The 17,930-nt window shown below is 39.6% G+C and overlaps 1 protein-coding gene across 1 annotated transcript in view; it reads right to left on the bottom strand.

The window, feature by feature from the left end:
- The window catches only part of CRB1 (crumbs cell polarity complex component 1), a 312,251-nt gene that overhangs the window by 119,291 nt on the left and 175,030 nt on the right, over positions 1-17,930 (bottom strand). Inside the window, exons 3-4 of the mRNA XM_044003104.1 lie at positions 17,601-17,796; positions 5,166-5,305 (exon numbers count right to left, since the gene is read on the bottom strand). Coding sequence (XP_043859039.1) covers positions 5,166-5,305; positions 17,601-17,796 — 336 coding nt within the window. The remainder of the gene's footprint in view (positions 1-5,165; positions 5,306-17,600; positions 17,797-17,930) is intronic.

Genomic DNA, 17,930 nt, shown 5'->3' with positions numbered 1-17,930 from the left:
ATCAGAGATTTGGAGGCAGAAGGGACCTTTAAGACAGTATTCAACCCTTGCATTTTATTGATGAGTTAGCTGAGACCCAAAGGTTAAGTGACTTGTCCAGGACCACACAGTTAGTATGTAGCAGGGCTAGAGCCCAAACTCAGGTCATCTGCCTCCAAATTCAGAACTTTCTCCACTATCTGATGCTAGAACCCTGTTCCCCTGACTTCTAATCTAGACTTTTTTTTTAAGAGCTGTCATACTGTCTCCTTAAGCTTACTTATTATAGTGAGCTTATGAAATATATAGAAGATTCCAGAATTTGGACTTTTATGAACATGTATTTTTAATCAAGTGAGATATAAGATGCAGCTAACAATATGAGTACCAGTCTTTTTCTTGGGAGATAATCAACCACATAGAGAAAGCTGAAGAAGCTTAGTAATCCTTATTTGTGTATAATGCAATGGCACGAAAATGACCATTTGAAGAGTTGTGGACCTCTGAAATAATGTTGGTATCTGTGGATCGCATGAGTGACAACCCTACAAGCTTTTGAGGGGATGGTGAGGAAGATAGTCAAGTCAACAAGCGTAGTGAGTGAAATAGATGTACTATGTGTTACTGCAGACAGAGGAAATCTAATTTGAACTGTGGTGTTAGTGGATCCATGGTTGAGTGAGGCCATTTTATATTGGGGTTATTCTACAAAATTAAAAAAAAAAGATCTGGATCCTAATTGTATCATTTTGTAAAGGATACTGAAAAATAGAAATATGCCTTACTTGCAAATATCAAGAGCCTAATGATATTGGGTATTATTCTAAAATAGCTCTTGGAATTGGGTCACATGTCAAATAATAACTAGAAAATAAATTTTGTTTTTTAACAGCAAAAAGTATCAGTTACACATGAAACTTGGGGCCTGACTCTGCAGTCTAATGAAGAAACCCACAGTTGTTGAAAGAAATCAAAAGCATATGCCAGACTGAGGTCCCATAGTCCTTTATGGTATCCCCTGAAGGACCTTTGTGGTTTCCTTCTTCAGTCTGAATACCTCACATCTTATCTTAAAAGATTTTTTTTCCAATTCAAAAAGTTAGATACAGACACAAACACAAATCCTTTTGGGTAGTGTGTGTGTGTGTGTGCGCGTGCGTGTGCGTACACATGAGTTGTAATATAGCATGATCAACAAGGAATACTTTTTGGCTACTTTTTTCCCCTCACTTCCTTCTACTTGTTACAACTCCTATATAGGGGCAAGAGCAAGGAACCAATTTAGAACTTTCACAATTTTTTTTCTATGCCAGCACACATATTATCTCATTCATATCCTGAGCATTACAACAGATCTGATTAATGGTCTTGCCAGTCCTGTCCCCTCCACTGGGCCCCCAAGAGGATTCTATATGCTGCTCACTTAAGCTGTGTATATAAATAGGCTCCTTCAACCAGGGCTATGTTCAATATTTTTTAACAAGATTTTCTATAAACCCTTGTCCTGGGTTGACTCCCCCCGGGGCTCTGATATTATGTTTTGTGCTTTCTTACAACTCTAGTCACATTTTGAGAGCAGTAAAACTTTTTAAAATGGCTATTTAAGGTGTCTCACACTTCCTTCTAATTAATGTCTTCAGCTGAATGCCACCTAATGCCACTAGGCTGTCACCATTGTTGATTCTCCCTTCTTTGGTGACAAGGGCTTTGCATTAACTAGTTGATATTTTCTCCCTTTAGTAGAATGTAATTTCACCTTATTTTTGCTTCCCAACATCAAGCACAGTACCTTGCACACAATAGGCATTTCATAAATGTCTCTGATGGAGTGGATTAGATAGTGACCAATGGGGGGGGGTAGGGGGCTTCTTTGTTAAATTCAAAGGGAGGGGCAGCTAGGTGGCTCAGTGGATAGAGCACCAGTCCTAGAGTCAGGAGGACATGAGTTCAAATCCTACCTCAGACACTTGACACTTACTAGCTGTGTGACCCTGGGCAAGTCACTTAACCCCAATTGCCTCACCAAAAAAAAAAAAAAAACAACAAAAAATCATTCAAAGGGTACTAGGGAATTTCTGGATGAAATTTTCTCATTACATGCAGTAGCTGAGTACAAGTCTTTCATTCATCAAACATTTACTAAGCACTTACTATGTGCCAAGTACTGCTCTCAGTGCCAGGCATGGAAAGACAAAAATGAAACCACATGCCCTCAAGGAGCTTACATTCCATTTTTTTTTTGCAGGGCAATTGGGGTTAAGTGACTTGCCCAGGGTCACACAGCTAGTAAGTGTCAAGTGTTTGAGGCCGGATTTGAACTCAAGTACTCCTGAATCCAGGGCCAGTGCTCTATCCACTGTGCCATCTAGCTGCCCCCTGTTTTTTTTTTTCATTCCATTTTTTAATATCTATGTTCTCTCTCCAAATAAACTGCAAGCCTGTGGAAGGCAAGCTATGTCATATATCTGACACCCAGAACAGTTCCCTTCCCCCAGTAGGTGTGCTAAATCCACGTTGGTTAATAATAATGATCATGTTTTGGAGTGGCTCCGGTGTGTTAAGCTTGATTCAACTGGGCTTCCACAGGTATCAGATATACACTAAGATTTCTGAAAATAGGGAGGACAAAGATGGACTATACTGATAAATAAGACCACAGAGCAGTTTCATACTTCATCTTAGTAATTTCATTTTGGTTTGCTACACCAGGAATTCTTTTACCTTAGATATTACAAACCTAAGCCAAGAGACCTTTAACTCCAGTGTAATTAGTATTATATCACAGGGGATTTTCTTTCCCACAAGCAATGAAATGACCAAAAGAAAGGTAGAAAGAAAGAATGGAGTCACAAAACCTTAAAGTTGGGAAGGACTTTAAAAACCACTGAGCTGCGCCCCTATAGGAAGCACAAATCCCTTCTACAGCATTCTGACAAGTCATTAGCCAACCTCCATTTGAAAACCTCTAATGATAGGAAACTCATTACCTAACAAGTTAAGCCATCCTGCCTTTAGTCAATTCTATTAATTAAGAGGAGTAAAAGTAGAAGGCCAGGATAATCTACCAGTACCCCTGAATAATCAAAAGTTGCTGGTCTTTTTTTGCGGGCTTAAAGAAAGGGGAAAGGAAACTTTATAACCCATGATCTTTCATTTTATCATTACCGTTCTAAATGTTTTAAAAGCAAAATTTGTAATGCAGCTATTGCCATTGCTGTTGTTTGGGAGATAGGCTCTATAATTAAATATATGTACTAGCGTACTATGTATGTGATGGTAGCCTAGCTGTTTCTATTTATTTGATTATTCTCTTAACACTCAAGTATAATGAATAACATAAATGAATGAAAAAAAAAGAAATTATTAAGCACTTGAAAATATATACAAGGTTCTTTGCCAGGTGCTGGAGGTGCAAGTACAAAAAAGCAAGAGAGTTCTCTCCCTTGAGGAGTTTATCTTCTAATGGGGAAAAGCAATGGATGCCTTTTCTTTTTCTTTTTCTTTTTCTTTTTCTTTTTCTTTTTCTTTTTCTTTTTCTTTTTCTTTTTTTGTGGGGCAATGAGGGTTAAGTGACTTGCCCAGGGTCACACAGCTAGTAAGTGTCAAGTGTCTGAGGCTGGATTTGAACTCAGGAACTCCTGAGTCCAGGGCCAGTGCTTTATCAACTGTGCCACCTAGCTGCCCCCTGCATTTTCTAACAGGAGAGACTGATGGCTGTGGATAAGTGTCCCTATGAAATCCTAGAGATAGTGATTGGTGTCACTGGACAATGGGTTGGCAGGCCCTCTTCAGAAATGGCAGTGTTGATGTGATTACTGTTCCCAGAAGAAGAGGTAGAAAGGGAGGTGGAGAAAATGCAGCGGGAAGATGGCTAGAGCCTGGTATTGTGGCTATGAGATTAGCTAACAATAGTGAATTCTCACCATTCAGTAGGACAATTACTGGTAGGAGCTGGTGAATCTAGTGGGAGGCAGCAAGATGGATACAGTACAATGTGGTGGGCCCAGAGCTTACTAGATATGGTAAATGGACTGACCAAAATTAGTAAATAGAAAATAATAGAATATGTGAATCGGAAAGAACCTTAGTAAACCTATACACAACAGGAATCCCCACTATCACATGGCCATCCCCCAACAAGCAGCTGTCTAGTTTCTGCTTGAAGACCTCCCAGGAGAGGAAAGCCCACCAGCTTTCCAGGCATCCCATCCCACTTTGGGGCAGTTCTAAATGTTAAAAAGTTTTATCTGACATCAAACTTAAATTGGCTCTCTGTATCTTCAATCCATTTCCCCTGGTTCTTCTTCTGCTCTTTGGAGCCAAAATGAACAACCATAATCCCTCACTACATGTCAATCCTTCAAAGACTTAAGACATTGAGTCTTCTCTTCCCCAGACTAAATGTATCCAGATTCTGAAGAAGACTCAGCAAATTTGTGATCCGCATCATGTTTGTCTCTGTTTTTCTATGTATATGTTTTCCCATAAGAGTTCATCCTACATCTGCAGTCTAATGAAGAAACCTACAGATGTTGACAGAAATCAAATCCCTTAGGCAAGTTGCTTAGTCTCTCTGATACTTGGTTAACATATCTATAAAATGAAGACCATAATAGTAGCAAAGCCTATCTCAGAGAGCTACTGTGAGGAAAGTCATCTGTAAAATTCACAGCACTATTTAGTTTGGATTATTATTGTGATTTGTATTTACATTGTAAATATCATGGGGACAAAAGCCTACTATTTCTGATCTATCCCCCCTAGCTATCTAGTTCTGTGGGTACTGAATAAGCATTTATGACTGACTGGTTGACTAATCAGCCTATGTGGAATACCCCTGGGACTTCTACATTCTTTGGTGGCTTTCTGTGAAATCTAGGTGGCTAAATGAACAAAACAAAGGGAAGAGTAGCAGACGCTATGGAAATCAGTTTCCTTAAAGATATATTGATTTTTTCCTATCATCTCTTGCAATTGGGGTATGCATTTAACCTTTTCAGCACAAAACCTCATCAAGCAGCATGTCCATGAGATTACTGAATAAATATTATTTGATTAGGGATGAATATTGAAAGCAGGAGTTGGTACCAGGCGTATATAAGGAAGACATTGGTTTTCTGTTTGCTGAAAATTCATAACGGAGAAACCAATTTGTAGGGGGTGGGGTTGGGAGTTCAAACACTTACCTGGCCAGCAGTGACAAATGTATGTGTCATCAAGCTCCTCACAAGTACCATTATGGTGACAGGGTTGTGACCAGCATGGAGACATGAAGGTCTCACAGTTCTTGCCTGTGAATCCAGTACCCTCACAGTTGCACCTGTAACTAAAGAATGAAAATAAAATCTGTGTCAATATCTAGTCAAAGCCAAGTGAACTGTCTTCAGTGCCCAACCAGAACTATGGCACCCATTTTTATTACCTTCATTCAAGTCTAGTCCAATTAGCCTGGGAGCAGACCTGGGAGCATTCTATGGGGTGGTTTCTTGATTGTACACATTAAAATAGAAAATGCATCTCTCCATAGCACTAATCAAATCAAAAGCCACTGCACCCCAGCTTGTTTACCCAACTTTAAACTTCAGGCAAGGACAAAAATTGTTGATAAGTAACAGATAATAAAGAACTTACTATAGTTGTATGATTGCCTCATATACGGGTCCTTGAAAATATTTCCTCTAACAAAATATTTGTACAGGAAAAAGAAATGAGAACAGTGCAGAAAAGAAAAGATGGAAAATTCTTGGGAAGCACACTTTTATAAATTATGTCCTCTTAGTTTGGGATTGTGATTACCAGTAGAAACAGCTTTCCCAAAGCTTTTCCAAAGGAGAACTGGGATTAACTCCCAAATCCAAAATGGAACTCTGCAGGGAAGAGATATTAGATGATAATTGTGAGGGATGACAGATATTGCTCATATGTATTTCTCTTTGCGACTTGTCTCTTTGGAGAAACAACAGCAAGATCTCAAAGATGTAATTTAGGTGCAGTTAGGAACCAGAACTTTGAACTAATATAAACCAAAGATCTAGGCTCCTAACAGCCCTGGGATTAGCAGCATACCATTCCCATTTATCCTGTTTCCAGCTCGGATCTCACAGCTATCATCTGGGGAAACAACAACTGAGGAAAAGGGGCCACCCATCCACATTAACTACCAACCAACTGCTACATAAGGGGCAGGCAAGCTAGCCCAAATACCAGGGGTATATATCACCCATTACATGCAAATTGGGTGTGCATTACCTACCAAGAGCACCACTATTAGATGGGTAGTAGAGTCAGTGTAGGTGTGTGCTGCTTACAACTGGAAAAAGCATGACATATGATAATCATCTTTCTAAGTCTTGCTTCTTTGGCAAGTTTTACTAGAGAGTGATCCTTTCTTGATGATTCATGAAATTAATGACTCTAACGAATCTTATCCCCTGTGGGTTGCAAGGAGCTCTCTTTCTTGTTCAGCTTCTGAATCTCACATACTTCATCAGAAGCTTTCAATGCTTACTATAAGAACAACAATAATAGTAGTTAACATTTATATAGTGTCAACTATGTACAAGGCATTGTGCTAAGTGCTTTACAATTATTATCTCACTTGATCTTCACAACAGCCCTGGGAGGTAGGTGTTATTGCTAGCCCCATTTAACAGTTGAAGAATTCGGGTAGAGGGTAAATGACTTGTCCAAGACCACACTGTTACTACACATCTAAAGCTAGGATTTGAATTCCAGTGAATTCTTGATTCCAGGCCTGAACATGTATCCACTGTGCCACCTAGTTGGCTAGGTGCCTGAGTTCTAACAGAGATTGTTGAGAGTAAACACAGGGATCCCCAGGGCCAAATTTGGGGTTATATCCTTTCTTTATGTTATCTCCCTTGGTAGTCTCATCTGCTCCCAAAAGTTTTCCTTGGAAAATTCCTCCAAGAATTTCTATTAAGAGACCTCCTCTATCTAAATCTCAAGCTCAAATCTTCCTCCTCAATTCTAGTGCTGTATCTCTAACATCCTGCTGGACATCAGCATTTGACTGTCCAGTGGCATGTTCTAATTTACCATGTGCAAAGCAGAACTCATAACCTTCTTCCGCTAAACTTGCCCCCTTCCAACCGTTCCTAGTTGTGGGCTACAATTGCCCTTATCACCCAGGTTCATAACCTGGGTAAATCATTCTTTAACTTTTTTCCCTCTTTCATTTTTTATATCAAATCTTTTGCCAAGTTTTGCCAATTCTATATCCACAACATCTCTCATCTCTCCCTTTCTCTCCATTCACATTGCTATAACCCTATTTCAGAACACATAATTATAGATTTTCAAAGTTGTAAGGAACCTCAGTGGACATATAGTCCAACCTGTACTTGGAAAAAATCCTCTCTAAAACTATTCCATGTATAGTAATTCAGTCTTAGCTTGAAGACTTTTTCTTTTTTTTTGAGGGGCAAGGAGGGTTAAGTGACTTGCCAAGGGTCACACAGCTAGTAACTGTCAAGTGTCTGAAGTCAGATTTAAACTCAGGTCCTCCTGAATCCAGGGCTGGTGCTTTATCCACTACGCCACCTAGCCGCCCCAACTTGAAGACTTCAAATTAAGGATAGCCTACTACCTACTAGGGCAGTCCATTCTACTTGTGAGTGACTAAATGTTAGGAGGACTTTTCCCTATGTTGAGTCTGAATTTGTCTCTTTGAAATGAATCTACCACCAAGCATTTATTGATGAGTATGGGGATACAATGACAAAAATCACAACTGCCCCTGCCCTCAAAGAGTTTACATTCAAAGAGTAGCAACAACAACAACGGCACACAGACACATATACATCAGTATGTGATTCGGTATGTGATCAGTATGTTGTGATACAATATATCTCTGTGAGAAAAATAGCTAAAAACTCCCTGTTGCTAGAATGACCAGGAAAGTTCTCTGGCAGAAAATGGAACTTGAAATGAGTCTTGAATGAAATTAGAGATCACAAATGGCAAAGGTCAGGAAAGAGAACACTCCAGGCATGCAAGATGGACCAAATAAAAAAAAAGTTTGGAGGCTGGAAAAAGAAGTGACACATGGGAGGAAAATCAACAATTCCTGAAAAAGTAAGTTAGGTCCATGTCATGAAGGTTTTAAAAGCCACCTAAAGGAGCTTATATTTTATCCCAAAGGCAAAAAAAGTTTATTGTGTGTGTGTGTGTGTGTGTGTGTGTGTGTGTGTGTTGATGGGGTGGGGATAGATGTGTGCTTTAGGAAAACAACCTTGGCTGCTATATGGAGGATGCATTTGTATAGGGAGAAACTTGAAAAAGAAAGGTGAATTAGGAAGCTATTGAAATAGTCTAAACAAAAAAAGTAATGAGGAGAAGGAAAGGGGGACCTACCAGAAATATGTATTTTGTAACGACAAGATAGGAAACTTATTGGATACATGGAGTGAGTTAAAGTGAGGAGTTGGTGATAGCAAGGTTGTGATCCTGGGTAACCACTAGAAGGAAGCTGGTATCCCAATTGAGATGGGAAAATACAGAAGAGTGATGAATGAGTTTAGTGGAAAATAATGAGCTTTATTTTTAAGATTAAGATATTTACGTGGCTCTTCAAGGCGCTAATCCATGGTGGTCCGCGACTGGTGGAAGCCTACTATTTACGAGGCATCCAGTTCAAAGTGCCCAATAGGAAGTTGGTGATGGAGGCCTGGAGCTCAGAAAACTAGAACTAGACATCAAGATTTGAGAGTTAGGGGCTGCCAGGTGGCACAGTAGATAAAGCACCGTCCCTAGATTCAGGAGGACCTGAGTTCAAGTCCAGCCTCAGACACTTGACACTTACTAGCTGTGTGACCCTGGAAAAGTCACTTAACCCTCACTGCTCCTCAAAAAAAAAAAATGATTTGAGAGTTAATTGCATAGAGATGATGATTGAATCCATGGAAGAATATGAGGTCACCAAGTAAGGGAATGTAGAGAAAGAAGAAGAGGCTGAGAGAGTTTTGTGGTACACTCACAATTAGTAGGCATAAGGGGCAGCTAGGTAGCCCAGTGAATAGAGCACCAGCCCTGGATTCAGGAGTACCTGAGTTCAAATCCGGTCTTGGACACTTGATACTTACTAGCTGTGTGACCCTGGGCAAGTCACTTAACCCCCATTGCCCCACCAAAACCAAAACAAAACAAAACAAAAAACAATTAGTAGGCATGGCATGGATGATGATCCAGCATAGGAGGCGAAGAAGGGCAGTAACAAAGATAGGCAGAGACCCAATAGAGCTGTGTCATGAAAATTCAGAGATGGGACAGTATCCAGGAGGAGAGGGTGCTCAACATGCTCGAGAAGGATGAGAATACCTATTATTCAGAGTTCTGTGCTCTAGGACTAAATGGGACAAACCTAATTCCTCTTCAAATGATACTTCAAATACTTGAGGATAGCTGTCAGCCCTCTTCCCCCCACCCTGAGCTTTCCTTTCTGTGTTCTCAATATCACTATGTTTTTTTCTAACTGATCCTCATTTGGCATGGACTCAAGCCCTTTGACTATTCTCAGTGCATTTCTCTGGATGATATCCTGCTTTTCAAGGGTTTTGCTAAAATGTGCAGCCCAGATATGATCTCACCCTAGATGTGATCTCACCAGAACAGAGGACATAAGGATTGTTATCTTATTTCAGGACTCTATACTACTAATGCAGTCTGAGAGCAAATTAGCTTTCTGGACTGCCATAACATACCGTTGACTCATTTTGAACTTGTGGGCCACTAAGAGTTCAGATCTTTTTCAGATGAACCATGTAGCCATGCCTCACTTAAGTTCTAATTGTGAAGGGTGTTTTGTTTTTTTAAATAGTATAAAACTTTGTATTTATCCTTATGTTTGATATGTGCCAATATTCTGATGAAGAGATATATTTAAAAATCTTGATTCTGTCATGGAACATTGGAGAGATTAAGGGCCTGGGGAGTTAAAACCATGGTGAGGATTCAGATATTACTTCTATGACCTTCTATCACAAAGAGAAATTTTTTGTAAATGCTACTAAATGACTAATTCAGGCAGCTAGGTGGTACAATAAAGGAAAACCTGAGTTCAAGTCCAGTCTCAGACACTTAATACTTCTGTGATGCTGGGTTAATTACTTAATCACTGTCTGCCTTAGTTTCCTCAAGTATAAAAGAGAGATCATTCTAGCACCTGCCATTGCTGGTCGTTGCTAGATAAATTTGAAAAGTGTTTTTAGAACAGCACCTGGCCCATAGACGGTCCTTAATAAGTGCTTGTTCCCTTCCCTCCCCCTTCCTTTAATTGCCCTTATTTTCAACAGAAAGTTGAAACATGCAGAATACTTCCAGTTGATAGGGATAAAAAAATGAAAAATGACACTGTCCCTGCCCTCAGAGATATTTTTTTAGTTATCTTCAGTTGTGTCTGACTCCTTATGACCCCATTTGGTGTTTTTTGGCAAAGAAACCTCATTGTACAGAGGAAGCAACTGAGGCAAACAGGGTTAAGTGAGTTGCTCAGGGTCACAAAGCTAATAAGTGTCTGAAGTCGGATTTGAACTCAGGTCTTCCTGACTCTAGACCCAGCACACTATCTACTGTGCCACCTAGCTGCTCTATCCTCAGAGAACTTACAGTTTATTAAGGAAATGAAACATGCACATACACAAGCAACTGGAGTACTTTAGAAAATGACTAACTGCATAGGAGAGGTCAAAGGGCTAACTGCTGAAAGGTCAACTAAAAGCATGACTAACTCTTGCTCCTTAGATGAGGCTGAGCCCTCTCCTTTCCTTTACTTCATGTGTGCATTTGGTGTTGCTTTCTTCAGATTCCTACTACAGAAGAGTAAATTTTATCTATTCCTATCTAGGAAGCTAAAGGATTCCAGGAAAACGTTTGCATGTGCAATTTGTGTGTGTGCCATGTATGTACATGTGTTTGTGTATTGTGAGATATAGGTTTGTGGGAGTCACCTTAATCACTTTTAAAATTTAATTTCACTTAGTTACATTTTAAGTTCCATATTATCTCCTCCCTTCCTTCTCCACCCCACACTAGAGGTCACCATTTGACATAGATATATGTATGTATAACATATGCATGTTCCATATACATACAGAATATATTACATATTATATAATACAGACATGTTATACATATAAACAAAATACACATATATGTGTATATAATTCATACATGGTCTATACACAGATGTGTATATACACATATGTTTATATATAGGTGTGTGTACACATACATACATGTGTATGTGTATAGATATGTGTGTGTGTGTGTATCTATCTATTGCCTATGATGATAATAGGGATAGAGACTAGACCTGTGATTTCACTAGCGTGTGGATGTCCTTGGTGAGGAAAGTGCACCGGCCAGCATAGGTTGGAGCCTTTTGTACAACTTACCATCTTAGAGCACAGACAGTGAGGTTAAGTGATTTGCTCTGGGTCATACAACCAGTATGTGTGAGAGAAGGGACTTGACCCCATATTTTTATGACCTTGAGGCTGGCTCTGTAGCCACACGGCCTCTAGGATGACAATAGTATAAATCAAATCTTGATTTTGCTGGAAGGGGCTTCTCTGAGAGTTTCTTCTGAGGCATTTCCTTTCCCTAAACTGGGGTTTTACAGGGAAAGAGAGCAGCTAAGAAGTTAGGAAGAGTTAAGGTTAAGATGGGTTGTATTCAAATGGCAAATGGCTTTTAGGCCATTAATAGTGAGGTACCAGCATCCCCCAATTCTAGTTTGAGTGTATTGTAAAAATAAATACATAAAGTCAGCAATCCTGACCTCTGTTTCTCAGTCCAAATTGCACATAAAATATCTAACCAAACCCATATGAATCCTGCCAAAATAATTCAAAGATAGTGGAGAAAAAAAGCTAGGGAAACAAACAAACAAACAAACCACCCCCCAAACACCCTTGGATTGCAAGTTAATATGCCTCCATGACCCATGGCGGGGGGGGGGGGCATGTCGGGGTCGGTTCTTGGCAAAGGACTGGAACATCCTGCTATTTCCTTTTCCAGTTTATTTTATAGATGAAGAACTGAGGTAAACAGGGCTGACTAACTTGTCCAGGGTCGCACAGCTAGTAAGCATCTGCGGCTGGATTTGAATTCATGAAAATGAGTTTTCCTGATTTCAATCCCAGTGCTCTATCCACTGTGACACCTAGCTGCTCTTAATGTGTGCCTATGGTTCTTCAAAAATGCTTTGTGAAAAATATTCCTGTCAACTTGGCTAAGATGCTATTAGCCAAAATCAGCACCTCAGACGTGGTAAAATGTAGTTTGGATTTTTTTCCCCAAAGTGTCTCCAAGAAAACCCAAATTGCCCAAGAATTTCATTGTTGCTACTCATCACATTTCTTGCAAATGTTTTGCAAGGGCTGGTGTTCATCCTTAGGATGCATCTACAAAACACCCAAGCATCTGGAAGTTTTGTCTACGTGGTGCCAAATGTCCAGATGTTTGGCATTGTGTACATAAAACATCCAAGATGACTGGATTTTTTCACTCTTCAGTCGGATTTTTGGCATCGTAGAGACACTACTTTTGATTCACACCTAGAAGAACCTGTAGCATTGTTTATCAAAACCTTTTGCATCATCAACATGTCTATGTCACTGAATTGAAAAACGGGTGCAGTGACAGCAGATTTTCCAGAGGTGTGAATTGGATGTCACAATAAACATCTCTGAGTTGTTAAACACCTTTTTCAAAGTTTTAATTTAAAAGTGAGCTAGCAAATGAAACCAAGCCCAAAGTACCTTGAGGAACAAATAACCTTTGGATGAATTATTCTGGACAGGATTAAAGTGTGGATCTCCAGAAAAAACAAAAACACACTAATTTTGAAGACAATTCATTGTTGTGGATGAATCCCATACTGTCACCTAGTGTGAGGGGAATGTCATGCCTCTGGCACATGTTATCAGTTTGCCCCTGGGCAGCCCACTTACCCTTTGCTGCCCCAGGTAACTCTAAGAGTAGAAGTTGGGAAGGTATGGAATAGTTTAAGGGAGTTTCCTCACCAGGTACTCTCTAACTAGATGAAAGTATAGGTCCAGACAACAACAAGGACCCCTGTTCTACATACTTCACAGGGTACTTATGGGGAAAGTGTTTTGTAAGTTGAGTAGTGCTAGAGAAGTGTGAAATTTATCATTATCAGATAATTAGATTCTGTTGGCATGCCTCGAGGGAGCCTGAGATTCAAGGGCCTAATGGGACCCTGGTAGAGGCCAGTCAGGGAGAGGAGAGAGCTATATATAAGATTGTGCATCAGAAAGACATGGCATGGCCCTGAAGTGCTGAATTTGGAGTGAAGAAGACTTGGGTTCAAATCCTACTTCTGAGCCTTACTAGTTGTGTGACCTTGGAGAAGTCACTTCTCTAAGACTCAGTTTCCTCAGCTGCTAAATGGAGATAACAATAATCTCTACCTCACAAGGTTACTGTGGATCAAATGAGAGAGCATATATAAAGAACTTTCTAAAAACCTTAAAGTACTATGTAAACACCAATTGTCCTTTTAATATGTATCATCACCATATTTTTTCCTAGAATGGGGAAGGCAAGATTATAACCCATGAGTAGAGAGCAGCAACTATGTGTGATTAGCATGTGCACATCAAGCCATTTTGAAAGAGGCAGGGAGATTGAACCATGAGAAGCTCCTGAAAGCCCGCCAAGCCAAAGAGCCAATTAGAGTGAGGGTCGGGGGGGGGGGGTAGCCAGTCCAAATCTACCACAGAGAGAGCTGGAGCAAAGGGACAAGTCAGTGCTAATATTTCTTGAGTTCTGCACCTTTGAACAAACCTGGTTGGCCTGAATCCCACCTCCCTGTCCAGGTGTTGTCTCTGACAACACTCTGGGACCTGAGTGTACTCCGGTATCATTGACCTGTTATGTAATATTCTGTATTAGAGTTATTGGTATAACTGCCCACTAGATGGTCAGTTCCATGAAGATAGTTATCCCCTGTGACTCCCCTAGAACATATTCTTCCCAGAGATGATCATAGGATCATTGATCTCAGTTAGACAGCCAGTCAGTTAACATTCATTTATTAAGTACTTACTATATTCTAGGCAAGGGCACTAGGTGGCACAGTGGATAGAGTATTGGGCCTAGTGTCAAGAAGACCTGAATTAAAATCTAGCCTCAGACTCTAGTTGTGTGATCCTGTGCAAGTCACTTAACCCTGTTGGCCTCAGTTTCCTCTCTGTAGCATCTAGCCTCTTCTTCTTTCTAGCTAGAGCTAGAAAAGGTAATAGCAAAGCACTCCAGTATCTTTCCCAAATGGGGTCAAGGAGAATTGGCCAATTGGGGTCGGGGAGAATCAGGAAAGTTAGTTGATAAATATTTATCAAACTCCTCCTGAGGGCCGGGCACTGAGCTAAGTGCTAGGGATACAAAAAAAGTCAAAAGATAGTCCCTGCTCTCGGGGAGCTCAGAGTTTAATGGGAGAGACACCTTGCAAATAACTATGTTCAAACAAGCTACATGCAAGATAAATGAGAAATAATCGACAGAGGGAAAGCATGCAGAAAATCAGATCTGAAGAGATTCTTTAAGGCAGCTGAGAAACTCAAGGGTGGAAGTGAGGGAGCAGAACACTCCAAGCATGAGGAGGAACAGTCAGTCCCAAAGGCACTGGAACAGGAAGTGAAATGTCATATTTGAGGAACTGCAAGCAGGCAGATGTAGCTGGATTTTAGAATGTGTGGAGGGGAGCAAAATGTAAGAAGTCAGGAAAGGTAGGAAGGCACTGGGTTATGGAGATGGATAGGTACTAGACAAAGGAGTATGTATATACACACATGTGAATATACATATGTGTGGTCTGTGTATTATATATGTATGTATATAGATTATGTTTACATGTATTTGATCATAGAGATGAGAAGGAGTGACTGGAGCTCATTGATCATGAGGTAATAGGGTAAGATCCATGCTTTAGAAGAAATGCTTTGATAGCTAAGTGAAGCATAGATTGGAGGGGGGAGAAAGACTTGAAGCATAACTAGTGGGAAGGCTATTAAATGGTCCATGAAGGAGGTGTTAAGGACCTGAAAAGAGGGGTGACTATATGAGTATAGGAAGATGACTGATACAAGAGATACTGTGAAGGTAGAGATAATAAGATCTGGCAATGGACTGAATATGTAGTGTGTGAATGAAGAGTCAAGGACGGCACTGAGGTCTAGAGCTTAGGCAACTGGGTGAATTCGATGCCTTTGGGACATCCCGTTTAAGATGTCTAAGAGACAGTTGGTAATATAGGAGTGTAGCTAATGAGAAAGATTAGTACTGGAGATAGATAGATAGACAGACAGACAGACAGACATATACACACACATAAATGCATATATATGGGAATAATCTACATGGAGATGATAATGAGGACTCTCTATCTATCATCTATCTCTGGGAGTAATCTACTTGGAGATGATAATGAATCCTTAGGAGCTGATGAAATCACCAAGTGAAAGAGTATATAGTGAAAAGAGAAGAGGGCCCAGAACAGAGTCTTGAGAGATATCCACACTTAGGGAGCATGATATACATGGAGAACTAATAAAAGAGACTGAAGAGTAAGGGGTTATCCTTTTCCACAACATATTCTAAATGGTTCTGTGACCTTAATATTAAAGATAATATGGTTTAAAAATGAGAAAAGATGCAGTATACATATACATATGTGTGCATATGTATATGCACATACATGCATACATATATACATATGAAATCTAGGAGATATATAATTAACTAAACAAGGGATAGAGACATTCAGGAAACATAAAATAGACAACTTTGATTACATTAAACTGAAAAGTTTCTGCACAAACATAATTAGTGTACCTAGGATATTAAGGGAGGTAGCAGAAGGGGAAAAAATTGATACCAGATTTCTCTGGTATCTGAGATATATATGTGTGTGTATATACAAACACACACATGCATTTATATTAAAACACATATACACACATGTATGTATATGTGTATGCACATATACATGTATATATACACCCGTGTGTGTATATATGTATATGTAAAGATATATACATATAATATTAACAACCACATGAAAAATACCAGAGAACCTACTACTAGGTTTATAATCTAAAAAAGGCCATTGACAATAACATATACATCAAAATATTTATACTAGCACCTTTTGTGATAGTAAATAAATAGAAACAAAGTAGATACCTATCAGTTGGGGAATGGCTAAACAAACTGTAATATATGAATGTGTTGGAATATTACTGTACTATAAAAAAGAATGTGATGAATACTGAGAAACATGGATTTACATGAAATGATGTAGAGAAGTAAACAGGGTTAAGAAAATAACATACACAATAGCTATAACAATGTAAATGGAAAGAACATTCATAAGGCAATCAAAATTGAATGTGTAGGAAATTACAAAGAAGAAGCCTAGCTCCAAAAAAAAGAAATATAAGAAGACACCCCTTCCCTAGCTCTTTACAGAGGTGGGAGGTTCACATGTATGGCACGTTGCACATATTTTCAGACTCTTTCTAATGTATTGATAACTTTTGCCAAATTTGTCCTTTTTCTTTGTTTCTTTAAAGATACTATTTATCATATGATATGGCTCTCCAGGAAGAGGACACCTGGGGACATTTTGTTGATGTAAAATGTATCAATGAAATTTATTATTATTTTTTTAAAAAGGAGTGGGGGCAGCTAGGTGGCACAGTGGATAGAGCAACAGCCCAGAAGTCAGGAGGACCTGAATTCAAATCCGGCCTCAGACACTTGCCATTTACTAGCTAGTGACCTTGGGTAAATCACTTAACCTTCATTGCCCAACCAAAAATGGGGCAGCTAGGTGGTGCAGTAGATAGAGCACCGGCCCTGGAGTCAGGAGGACCTGAGTTCAAAGCTGGCCTCAGACACTTAACACTTACTAGCTGTGTGACTTTGGGCAAATCACTTAACCCAAATTGCCTGACCCCCCTACCCCATGTTAAAAAAAAAGGAGTGGACAGAAACTGGAGGGAATCAGGGGAGAACAATATCATGAAAGTCTAGAGCAAAAAGAGTATCTGAGAGGACTAGGTGATCAGCAGTGTTAAGGGCTTCAGAGTGGTCAAATACAAACTCTGGCAATTAAAAGCTCATTGGTGACTTTGGAGAGTGCAATTTCAGTTGAATGATGCTGTTAGAAGCCAGATTGCAGAGAGTTTAGAAAATGAAAGGAGAGGATTTAGAGGCACTGAGTAGAAATGGCAAGAAAGTATCTCAGAGATCATCTAATCAAACCCTCTAATTTTACCAATGAACACACTGAGGCTCATGGAATTAAAGCTACTTGCCCAAGGTCACTCATGTAGTGTTAGAGGTGATATTTGAATCCAGGAGCTCTGATTCCAGCCAGAACTTTCTTTCCACTGTACCATACTGCTTTCAATTCCACAAGCATTATTTAAATGCTTTATAAATGCCAATTGAATTGAATCAAATTTTGGGCCACTGAGTAGATATTAAAACCTTTGATACCAACTTAAGTGGAACCACTTGGTCATCAGGTACATTTTGAGACATTCACCCCATTGAAGACAAGGACATACCTATTTTTACCATCAATACATTCTCCTTTGTTAAGGCATGGCTGGCTGACACACTCGTTGGTGTTGATTTCACAGTGTTCACCACGGAATCCAAAGGCACAGTCACAGAAGTAGCGCCCCACAGAATCCTGACAGGTGCCACCATTTAGGCAAGGCTGTGACAAACAATCATCGATTTCAAATTCACAGTTTGTACCTTTAAAAAAATCAACACAGAAAAACAAAAGTTTAACAAGATTTCATGGTGATGCTGTATTTACCAGAGTTTTTGTTAAGTATCATCAGTTACCCAAAATACTTTTCCCTCCTTAATTGTAATTGATATTAACT

This window comes from Dromiciops gliroides, chromosome 4 (genome assembly GCF_019393635.1).
Source record: "Dromiciops gliroides isolate mDroGli1 chromosome 4, mDroGli1.pri, whole genome shotgun sequence".
Taxonomy (NCBI): Eukaryota; Metazoa; Chordata; class Mammalia; order Microbiotheria; family Microbiotheriidae; genus Dromiciops; species Dromiciops gliroides.
This window is presented reverse-complemented; position numbering and strand designations above follow the sequence as displayed.